The sequence below is a fragment of the Falco naumanni genome, chromosome 4, assembly GCF_017639655.2.
Source record: "Falco naumanni isolate bFalNau1 chromosome 4, bFalNau1.pat, whole genome shotgun sequence".
Taxonomy (NCBI): domain Eukaryota; kingdom Metazoa; phylum Chordata; class Aves; order Falconiformes; family Falconidae; genus Falco; species Falco naumanni.
The window spans coordinates 56,456,777-56,468,890 of NC_054057.1; the positions used below are offsets into that span (position 1 = coordinate 56,456,777).

Here is a 12,114-nt window from a genome sequence, read left to right on the forward strand (position 1 = left end):
AAACACCCTGGCTTGAACATGGACTGGTGACGAAATAGGAGAGAAGAGAACAAATGGCAAAATGCAGGAGCAGGGGTGGCCAGGGGGAGGGCAGCAGGAGCCAACAGGGTGGATGTAACCCAGAGCAAGCTTGGGTTTCGGCCCACACTGCATTTGTCTCTACATTTGTCTGCTGCCAAGATGGCGAGTCGGCTTCAAAACTGGCTTAACGCTTCCAGTGATCTATTTAGAAGAGCACTGCTTGCTATCCTGCATCCCACTGACAGCTGTGGAGATCTGCAAACTGGGTTGGTACTGATGTGGTCCTGCATGATGGAGGTTCAGGCAGTTCTGGTTATTTTAAGACAGAGCAAATTACAGAGTGCTGCTGCTCTGGGAATGAATCAGGGCTGTGCACTGAAAGAAGTGATGGGTTGTGTGATGTCCACCTTATTTCTTTTAAAAACTGGAAGGTGATCATGGCCAACCAGTTTCAGAATTTGTAAACCAGCATCTGACTAGCGCCAGGCTTACAGCATAGGCTTGTTTAAGCAATTATAATATAATGTCTCACTTTGCAGTGCACAACATAGATTGCTGCTCACTAGCCTCATTAAGAAATATATTGTGAAGGAATGAAAACACCAGATCTAATTTCTAAATGTTATTCTATGGGCCAGAATAGTTGCACCATGCTTTCTTCCATCAGCTGCATTAATTTTTGGCTACTGCTTTTAAGCAGAGCTGCCAAAAAAATGTTTAGATCTTAGGGACATTTGTAAGCCCTGCAGGGCTCCCTTACCTCATTCAATCATCTTTCTCACAGATATAGAGATGCACATTTTTGCTGACTTCAGGGGCATTCATATACCCAGCAAATCATCTCTGTCTGATCCCATCTGAGCAGCTCTGTTTTTATTTATAACGATCCTCGAATTTTCAAGGAAGTATACTAACATTCAGCTAACCCTATTTTTCCTAACTCAGATTTAAAGGAAAATGAGGAATCTGATGGAGACAATATTTGGAACATAACTCATTCTTGACAAGAGATAACTTAGGATATTATATACCTATTTACCTTTAGATTTACTTTAAAATAGATCTTCTGATGTAGTGAATTTTAAAACTGTTTTGGAGCAGGCTGGTGTTAAAAAAAAATAATAAAATGATGACGTATGTCGGTATTAAAAGAGTTATGTAAATGTGATTTGTTGTTATCTAAAATAATTAAGTAAAATACCCTTTATATAGTGCATCCCTGGTCATATGAAAGTTACTGGGCATGTCAGTCTTAACACACTCTTTAAAACAAATGGAAGCGAGTCCCTGGGACTCATGATATCTCCAGACAGTTTCTGTTAACTGCCTATGTACTTTTAAGCAACAGAAACATCCTTATCTGGTCAGTTGTCCACCAAATTTGATCACGCACACATACTGGAAGGTAAAAATCTTCACTGGCCAAGTTAGAAAAATCAACATTAAAAAAAAAACCAAAACAAAACAACTTCAAACCTTTATGGCACAAATTATGATGAATAAAAGCTTAGCACTTTAGAAGCTGCACAGCCTTTTAGAGCATGCTTTTGGTTTATCTCACCTTGGAAATCCAAAGACTAATGGTAACAAGTGATTTTGAGTGTGTGCTTGGAGCGTTACAGCATCTAAGAAATGAAGTGCATCCAGTGAAATACAACTGCAAGCAGCCAGAGCAACGCAGTGTGAAGGTGGTGAGATGTTCACTAAGAGAAGAGGAGGTTCCTCGCCTCAGCATTGCAGTGAAATACGCAGGCCCTTACCTTCGGGGAAGCAATCCTCAGGCTCCATCAGCTCCTCAGCAAACTCAGGGATCTGCTCCAGCAGTTCTGCAGGATTTGTCAAATCCACTGTGCTGCCTTCAGAAAGACTGATTTCATCAAGCTTGTTGTCAACAAGAGCAAAGATGAGGAAAACAAATGGGTCAATGGCCCCGAAGGAAGTAGCGGAGTTTTTATTCCACTAGCCAATATCCCAGCTAAAGCCACCACACAGAGACATTGCCATGCACGTCACATGGTGCCCACTCCTCCAGGGACAGCTCTGCCTGCACTGCCGTGAGCTAACAGCTGACCCATCCACCAGGACAACAATAAAAAGTGAACACACAGAACTTACTGTTTAAAACAAAAAAGAAGCAAACCGTAGAAAGATAGTGAACAGCTACTGAGTGATGGTAGGTGGAAGCTTGGAATGGTGGAACCACTCAAGATCTTAAGGCTTGTACATCCTGAAGGCTTATACCTTTGGATGGGGGGACCAGAAGTGGGACCTAGCTCCTGAAATGCCGAAGGATGAATCTGATGACCTGCGTTGGGTTTCTGTCTCTGGGGCCTAATGCCTGAGGCTCCTCACCCACAGCTGATGGGTGAGATCCGCACGTTGTCAGTCAGAACCATGCTCTGCTCCCTTCTGCGATAGCTTCTCCTCTGAGATGAGCAGAAGTCCCCCTGGCACCAGGGTCCAGCCACACGATGCTACAGGCACACATGTGTGAGGGCTTTTCCACCTGCCTCATCCCAGACCTGACTTGTTCCCACCATGTGATGTGTCCCCTTACCTTTTGGTCACCTGCTTTGATCTCAAGGTGACGCAGGAGGGGGGACACATGGCTTTGGAAAGCCTCTCACAGGCTCTATCGCTTGCCTGAAACTTTTGACACCCCCGTCTTAGGCGCATTGTTTAAATTCAGTGTTACTCAGATCCTCCTCTGCAAAATGGGGACAAGAATATTCCTGCTCCCTGAGGCTTTGGTTGTCTTATCTATTTAGAGCAGGAACTGTCAAGTAGATCTGGGTAAAAATTTCTGGGGAATATAGTATTTTAAAAAAATGTTTTAGAGGCTGAATTTGTTATTAAAGGGAATAAGATATATGATTAAATAAGTCACCCAAATATGAAATAGAAATTTCATTTCAGATCAAAACTTTCTTTTTGCAGAATCAAAACATTTTCTTTAGAAGAAAGCAGGATTCTCCCCCCCCCCCCCCCCCCCCCAATTTATTTTACTAGTTAAAATAAAACATTTCCATGTTGTGTTAACCCTAAATTATATTTCACTTGATTATTCAGCTCGGCCACTAAAGTGAAAGCTCTAATATTTGCCCAGCCCTGCTCACAGTTTGTTTCTGACTGTATTAGAGCACTACCTAGTGTAAGCGGGCAACACAAAAGCTGGTATCTTCCAGGGTCATATTAATGCAAAAAAAAAAAGCGGTAAGCAGGAGTCAGGAGAGGTGGGTTGTTTGTTAACTTCTTATTCTGTTCTCTGAGTACCTCCTGAAATAATTTTGTGCTTTATCTTGCAATACTACCGTCTCCATTTTAAAAAAAAGAGGACAACAATACTTACCCATGCTTTTAAACAATCTGTGAGATAGTTATATGAGAGATGGCACGTACACATAAAATATTTTCATGAGGATGATGGTGATGGAGTTAGAGAATAGGTACAGCTTTATATATTTATTATTAATGTGAAAATGGGCTCTCTGTTTTCCAGTATACAGTCAATGCAAAATTTATAGCTGAATTCAGAGAAATGCTGAACCTGGGGTAAAATGGGCAAGATTGAACATTCCAGCAATGCTTGCAAGCAGGGATGGGAGCTACTTGTTTGCAATTAGCTGCAGCATCCAGAAGGTCACAATCTTGGCTAGGGTTTTTAATGCTCTACTCAAAAGAACTGCAAATAATCAAGAAAAGACCTTTTAAAAAGAGAGTCAGAACAGAAAGCACAGGTCAAAGACATGGATAAAGCTTCTAAAAAATCCATATTCAGAATGCAGCTGTTGTATAAAGCCCGTTTTCTACAGATTACCAACAGTATATGATGGTGGAAAAAATGTCTTACCAAGCTCTAGCACAGTCAGAACTTTCTGATACTGTTCATTAGGGAATGCGTTTAGTCATTATTTGTTCTGTTATGAAGACATCAAAACACAGATCACCAAAATAGTCCTAAATTATATACAGCTGTAGGATGTAGAAAATAGGGGTTCCAATGAGAAAAGAAGCCTTGTTGGATACAATTCTTACCAATAGACAGAAATCAAAGAAAACTGTGAGAACGTCAGCTTGACAGCATTGTCAGTGAGACAGCTGGATTTAGCAGAGACAGGTTAGGAAATTCACAGAACACAATAGGGTGCAATTATAATAGACTGCAAGGAAAACATCTTGCAGAATCGAGAATTCTTCAGAGTTATTTATCAGGAGGAGTTTTCAGAAAATATTGGAATCCATCATTGTCACAGGGAGATGGGGAACACACAAGACAAAACAGACAGGGTTTCCTCTGAAAAGCCTTCAAAGATGAAAAGGCAGTGAGTGTGGATTCCCAAACAGCAGGCAAAGGTTTGAGGGTCCAAAGTGGGACTAGAAAAAGAAGGAACCATACATATGAGAAAGGAGGGAAAGATTAGGAAAGCTCGTAGGAGAGAAGCAATGGTTACTCTTTGCCAGAACAGTTAGAAGGGATTAAGAAGGTTTTAATGAACTCAGTAATGGGAAGAAAAGAGCTAGAGACATAGTAACAACTGGTGAGGGAGATGTAACTAATCAAAATTCAGTTGCCTAAGAAAATAAACTCTTTTTAAAAGATTCCAACAAGGGGATCATTAAAAAGAGGGGGGAGAGCCTGTTAGAATTAATACAACTGTAAGCAGAGAAATATCTAGAAAGCCTGAAACATATTTAAATCGGCAGATCCAGACAGGGCACATGGCAGGGCATAAAGGGACCCAACACACCAAGTTAACACACCGTTAGGAGTCAATAGTGAATGCTCGTGGAAAACTGGGAACAGCCCAGGAGAGTAGCAGTAAGTAAATGCAACACTGAGCTTAGGGAAGAGAAAAAATGAATAATCATGGGAATCACAGATCACTAAACACTTGCTGTAGCTTGTGATTAAAGTAATTACATAAAGACTCAGAGAAGAAAAGGAGAGTGCTTTCTCAGAGTGAAATGTCAGAGGGAGGTAAAGGCAGCAAGGTGGCTCTCCTGTGTGCTAAGGGTACCGTGCACAGATGAGGTGCAAAGAGGCCAAAAGAAGGCAAAAAAGGCAAACAGATAATCTCCTCTTTCTTTCTTGGAATAAGTGAGTGGAGGAGGTGTAGCAGGCAGAGACAATGGGACCATCAGAAGCCCTTTTGGGAGAACCTCCCGCTAATGCCTAAAGTCGTGCTGCAGAGGGTGGTTTTTACTGTATTTCTGGGTGGGGTGGCCGGTTTAGATACCAGACAGGGCTTCCAACCAACTGCTTGTGTCTGCAACAACAGCAAACTGATCTGAGCGGGTTTTTCAAAAAGCCTTTAGCAGTGAGAGGCTGCAATCTCATTGAAAGTTGATGTTTGCTTAAGGCTTAACCCTCTTATCTCCCTTCCTCTCTCCCTCGCCTCTGCAGATCACAGCCTTAATCTATCAAACTGACATATGACATATAAACCTTAAGAAAATACCTGGATGTCTATTATAGAAAAGTCTACTTTTAAAATAAATTGTAATAAGCCTCGATTCATCCATTGCTGCATGGAGAAAAGCCATCCTAAGGACCCAAATATAACACAAACTTTGTCTTCAGAGGACGTGTTCTGTAGGGATTAGGGTTAGCATGATCTTCGCTAAAGGTATAGAAGAGGTACTGACCGATATAACCTTCACGTTAGCTGGTAACCTTAAATCAGGAGAGTACTGAAACTGAGGAAGCAGAAAGAAAAAGAGAAGTGAAACATGGAGAGAATACAGCAAAATGGGGCTTGTCTCAAAACAGTCCAAATGAGAGAATTCCAGGAAAATTTCAGTGGAAATCCTGGAAGCCTGGAGTAATATTAAAAAATTAGAGGTGATTTTGCAGTGGGATAGAACAACGCAGAGAACCTATATGAAAGGATCATGTCTAGATAATGACATCCTACTTCCTCCCTTTGTGGTTCTGTGGAAGTTATATTTGGAATATTGTGCTTACTTCTTGGCAAAGAAGTTCCTCCAAAAAGGAACAATTGAGGGAGTTGCAAAGAAAGAGATTAAAAAAAAAGGACAGATAAGGGGCGCAGAGATACTCATTTACAAGAAATAATGAAATGAAAGAACAATAGTGTGTGACTTCAGGGGGTGAGCCAAAGACAAAAGGAAGCAAAACCCAGTCTATTAAATTAAGTTATATTAATTAATCAAAAAGACAATGATTGATAAAATTGGTAAAAGACAGTAATGACATGGTACTTTGAAAGGGAGGGGGGCGGGGGGCAGGAAAAGAGGGCTGGTTATTGAGGCAATATAACCAGCCATGAGATTTTTTTCTAAGCAAGTGAATTGTTCCCTTTGGTAAATGAAGAGTTATAAGTTGCCTGATGCATTTAAAGGTAGATTCCACAACGCTGTACAGAGTATTTTATAGGGCAGTATTTGGGCAGAGAAATCAACCTGTTTGTTCTCTGAACTCTTATCCACCTGTGACACCAATGATTGTATTCCTATGGTGTCTTCCTGATGATATATATGGGATGAATTTTTAATCATATAATGTATCCTTTACTGACATCGGCAGTGTTTTATTCAGGACACGCTCGATGCTTCCTGATATTGACTGCATCACCCCAGGCCCTGCCTCTTGGGCAGACCAAACCTGTCACTTCCTCACAGTTGCTGCCTTTATTTGGCCAGTCACAAGTTCTTGGGACATTCATCAAAAAGATGATTAGCATGGCTTCGTGTGCGGGCACAAAGATTACTTGGGAATAGGAGGGCAGTGAGTATGTAACGTCCACGCAAGATCTGGCCTTCAAAAATAGCATCCTTTGGGCTCTGCTCTTTCATGTTGGCATTCGCAGCCTCATGTGAACTTCCGCTTGATTTCAAGTCATCCCTGGATTATTGCCATATTCCTCCACCTCTTTCTAAGCAGCTGCAAATAGAATCAATTATACTCTACTATAGAAAGGTGACATTTGTGTCCCAGGACCCTTTGAAAGTTGAGGGAGGAAATGGGGATTATTTCTTTATCACGATGTTGCTGAATATATCAAGGCTAGACTGTTCCTGATTTATCATGACATTTTGCTATAGCACTTAAAAAGGACATCATTTTCCAGCCTCCGTGTTAGGATCACAGGGTTTATTTATCTCAAAAATACATTTAAGCATGAAGGATACCTAATCCCCTGGGAGAGAACTGCTGAAAAGGCCTTCTGATTTCTCCTAGTTATAATGCTTCATCTCATTATTTTAAAGTTTTGGATTTCTTGGTAAACATACATACATTTTTTTCCTGAGATTGGATATCGAATATTTGAGCCTCCTTTCTCTGAAGTTTAGGACCTTTTCTTTCTGAAGGTGATGTTCAATATGCCAAGAAGTATTCTGGCAAGGAGGATTGCTCCTTAAAGGAATGCTTCGTGGCTAGAGGATTTCTGGTTACTCTGAGTGGAATTTAGCTCACCTAGGCATACAACTCATCTAGTTACCTTGGGCTGCCTTTATAGTCAGTGGAGAGAAACAGGCACTTTTAGAAGATGATTCATCTGACCTAATTTAAATGTTGATTTCAGCCGGAGATGAGACACATTTACCTGACTACATTGGCTCCAGACCCTCACTGACTATAAAGGGGCCTCAGATGACAAGTTCAGATGCAGATGCTTATGTTTAGTTCAGTAAATTCCACCCCACATGCCAATACAAACCAGTAGGCCTGGAGAGCATGAGCTCTGGCTCTGTGGTGAGTCTACTTCCTGATGTCCTGTCAAGAGTTCTCCAAGGGATTGCTTCTGCTGGGCACCAACTTGCCAGCAGTTTTATAGCAGAACTGGGAGAGATGTGATGCATGTTGATACTACGCCATCTTTTCCCTTTCATTAATTCAGTCCCCCAAAACCACCACTGGTTCCAATCTCAAGGAGCTATGGGGTGCCCCAAACTCCCAGGACATCACACAAAACCTCCAGTTCCTGATTTTGAAGAGAGGAATCCATCGTGCTCTGATAACAAAGGCAACGTTATGTCAATAAAATGCTAAATCTGAATGGAGAAACCCTCCAACAAGTCAGCAAGTAGGGTACAGGGAATTTAAGGCCTGGAGTCACTCAGTGTACAGTAGAAATATGTGTATTTTTGGTATTCATGTTTATAAGGACAACATAGTCCTACAAGCTGAAAAATAGATGTCAGTGAGTATACATCAGCAGTGAGCTGCGCTTTAGCCAACATCAACTGAATGATACTGAGGCTTACTATTTAGTTAGTATCTCCATGTCAGCTACTTAAATTGTTGCACATTTCTTGGGTCTGTGTGCTAACAGGAACAGGAATGGTTATCTGTGACAGATAGTGGACACCCTGCAGTGAACTCAAGGTGCGGATCTGCCAAGTCAGCAGATGCCATTCTTAGAGCTACTCTTCAGTGGGAAAACCCTCACATATTTGCTCCTAAAATAAGATGGTAACATTATAGACGGTCTTGTGGTTTTTTTTCCCAAAGCCTCTTAGAGTCCCATCTTACTTTATAATGCACATTTTCCAAGCTTTCCGATTATTTTTACAACAACAAAATCCTCTCTCTTCTTTACTAAGACTGTAATACCTACTACGTACTATTGCTTTCCTACCACTTGACAAACACATATTTTTACAAGCCAAACCCCACACAAACCAGTGACATGCACTACGGAGCCGGTGCAATGAATTGCATGCAGTATCAGGTAGGAAAGTTGTTTCTGTTACCTCTTTTTGCCCTACTGGAGGTGGTGGCTCAGCCTTCAACTGCTTATCCACGTGCAACTCACTTAACTCTTCACAAATCTCAGAGTTCTGACTCCGGGCGCCTGGGCTTTGGCATCGCTGCCCCCTCAGTTGCAGCTGTTTTTCCTGCTGGAAATAATCCTAGATGGGTTTATTTTCTTTTTCTTTGATAGCATGCTTATTTCATAAGGAGAACTCTCCAGCTAAAAGAGAAAGTAGCCTGGACTATACTTGTCAGGGGAGGACATCTTAAGGAAAATGGCAAGAAACAAGATAACACAAGCTTATGCTGTGACTTTTGAGCTTTAGCAACTGGATATGTCAAGATATCTGGCTGTAGAAAATGGAAATACAAATAGACCAGCTCTTTTTCTGAGCTGTTGTTGCTGGAGCAGGAGGAAATTCCCTTTTAGTCTCCATTTTGAGTCTGGTTTGGAGACACAAGCTTCCTCCAGGGACCTGAGGCACACAGAAAGGTGCTGCCAGTCCGGTCGAATAACCAAGGGGTGTACGCTGAAGTTGTGCGATCAGGTGGCAATACTCAGCGTTTCAGCTGGAGAAAGGCAGGAGTGCAACACCCAACACTGTGCTGCCACTCTACTTGAAACAGCGTGGAAGAAAACCCACCTAGAGGGAACAAGATACACACTGAAGGGGAGGAAAATGCAAAGTTCACTGGAAAAGATAAAAGGTACCTAAAAGTAGATGTGGAAAAACTGCAGGTAGACAGTAAATGGATATGGCTCCTATTCAGCAAAGTACTTAAGACTATTTTGCACCCACTGATGCCAGTGGGACTTTACTGCAGTCTGAGAGGAGAAGGCATCCTTAAGTACTTCCCTAAAAAGGGATGGACTCTGGAATCAGAGCAATAAATATTTTTCTGCACACCCATCTGACTAGATCCATTGCTTGCTAATATGAGGAGCACCACTAAATCCAGCCACTTCTTCCTGGGGTGATGATTATTGCTGCTGAGCTCTCTAGAAGGACTCCCAGGACTAATGGAAGAGGACAGTATGTTTGCAGGGTCAGTCCCTCCATCTAGAAGCCCAGGTTCTCTGCTGGTGTAAATCGGTGTGGCTTTATTGATTCACGTAACCCAGGGATTTCTCTGAAAACTCAATAGGTCATCACAGCACTACCATCATTTGTGACATTTCTATCACTGCTACTAAAATATTAACAAAAACTTTAGCCCGTTTCAAAGAGTTGTGCTGAGTTGCTTACTGAAGGACTTCCATGCTGAGAAAAAAATTACCAGCATAACAGGATTTCAACAGTAATTATTGAAACCTATTTATCTTTCACTTGTCCAGCTATTTTTTTTCCCCTTGGCTTGACTGACATCCGACGTTATTCATGTATTAAGCGAGTTTCCCTTCCCCAGGGAGCCGCAGCCTACCTGCCTCAGTTCTAAAGCCACATCACCACAGGAAGTCCCTCAAGAGGTACCAGGAGCAGAAAAACACTTTATACCAAATATAACTATCTGAAAGAACAGATGACACAAAGGAAGCAGCTGGTTAAGCAAATTGCTCTCCGTCTAAATACTTTTGGACTGTCAGGTTTGTACCAGTCTTTTCAAATGTCATTGCATGTTTCTAGAAAATTAATTTAAAATCAAATTACTTGTTTCCTGCTTCAGAGGGCATGTGGTCTAAAATATATTCTAACTTTAACAAATTAAATTATGCATGTCCAAGCCTGTACCCTCTGCATAAGAATGTATTACATGCAATTTCTAGGCACAGTTTAGCACTGATTTTCACAGGCCAGAGATTGCTCCATAACCACTGAATTACATTTTTGTCCCTGTCAAAAAGCAACACTCTTTTTAACGTGCATCTTTGGAAACAGTGTAATATTCAGGGGAGAAGCTAATGTGGAAGGCACAGTATGCCCAAGTAAGGCACTCAGCCATGAAAAGTCTTTTTTTTTTTTTTTTTTTTTTTTTTTTTTTTTAATGCAATGTGCATACAACTTAGTACCAAGTAATCTTAATGGCATGTATTGGTTATAGCACTAAAACAACAGAAACAATTGTTTCGTGTTCAAAGTGCAATGTAATCTGGGGTGACGTCTCAAGTTCATTTACGCAGAAAGGTTGTGCACTCAGAGTCATTAGAAACTACACAGTGTATGAGAACAGACTGTGTAACTCAGTTGATCTGACGAATGTTCAAGTTGTTAAGCAAATTATTGCACTAAGCTAGAGTCAGATGCCAAACTTCAACCAATTCTCTTTTTACTAACTCCTCGGTGTGGTACCAAGACTTAGCAAGGCTTTCCTAGAGACTAAACTCCAGGAACCACGGACCCAGCTGCTTCCCAGAAATCACACTTGTGCCAAGTATCCGATTAATTAACGTTAATTAAAACTGATGAAATACATCCTGGCAAATTATCCAATGGGGACAACATGGGCATGTGGGACAATGATTTGGTTCATCACCATGTGGTTTCAGACTTGTCCTGTAAATTTATACGGTGGGAGAAAGTCTCCAAGAGAAGTAGACTTCAAAACAATCTGATTGTACAGACTGAGGCCCAAAAGGAATGTGAGGGAATCCACAAAGTTTTTGCAAGCAACTGATGCCAGCCCTGGGAAGCCACTCTCATGGGATGCCACAGTCTTCTCTGCAGTCCACAGCACCTGAAGATCAGCACAGACTTGCCTGGGGAAAGGTGCTTTTGGTTTACGTTGTTTAACTTCAGACTGTTTGCTTTTGTTCTGATTCCAGATGATTCGTTCTTCTGGCAGCAACAGCAGCAAGTTTATCTCCTGTCAAGCTCCCTGCCGTGGGTGGTTTATATAATTTGTTTTTAGTTTTTGTATCAAGTGCCATGTTGCCAAGGCAATACACATTGTGTTAATATTTATTGATTCAGTTGTTTTCATAATTTATAAAGTAAAACCATTCAGCAATACAAAAGCTTTGGGAGTGCAAACGGAGGGTTGGGAGGCCAGACCAGGCTTAGCTCCTTTACAGCATAAACTGGAAGTTTGCTCTCCTCTGCTCTGCTCTGGGCCCTAAAAACAGCTGATCTGCCAACACCAAACCAGTAACAAGCACACAGAGGAGGACGGACCCAGTGTTGTCCCTTTGCCTGCTGCAGGCCAGCCGCAGCACTAGGAAAACAGCAACCAGATTGAAAATAGACCATAATCTGGGTGACATCTCAAGTGTGTTTGTGCATGGACCCACATACTTGTTTGCTGACACAAATAAATACAAAGGCTCCACACTGCATTCTGCCTCTGAAAAGCACAGATCGGCTAATTGTTTCACGCTCAAATGGGGATTAGTGCAAATGCCGCTCCTTTGGAAAGAGGACTTGCTGTTGGCAAAACAA

The 12,114-nt window shown here is 41.6% G+C and overlaps 1 protein-coding gene across 3 annotated transcripts in view; it reads right to left on the reverse strand.

Moving 5' to 3' along the window:
* Positions 1–12,114, reverse strand: part of LOC121087401 (sodium channel protein type 5 subunit alpha-like) — a 178,173-nt gene that overhangs the window by 50,945 nt on the left and 115,114 nt on the right. For 2 of the 3 annotated variants that reach the window (XM_040592378.1, XM_040592377.1), the window contains 2 exons: positions 8,740–8,886; positions 1,782–1,902 (listed from right to left, as the gene is read on the reverse strand). In XM_040592378.1, the coding sequence (XP_040448312.1) occupies positions 1,782–1,902; positions 8,740–8,886 (268 nt within the window). The remainder of the gene's footprint in view (positions 1–1,781; positions 1,903–8,739; positions 8,887–12,114) is intronic. The other variant, XM_040592376.1, reaches the window with a different exon arrangement.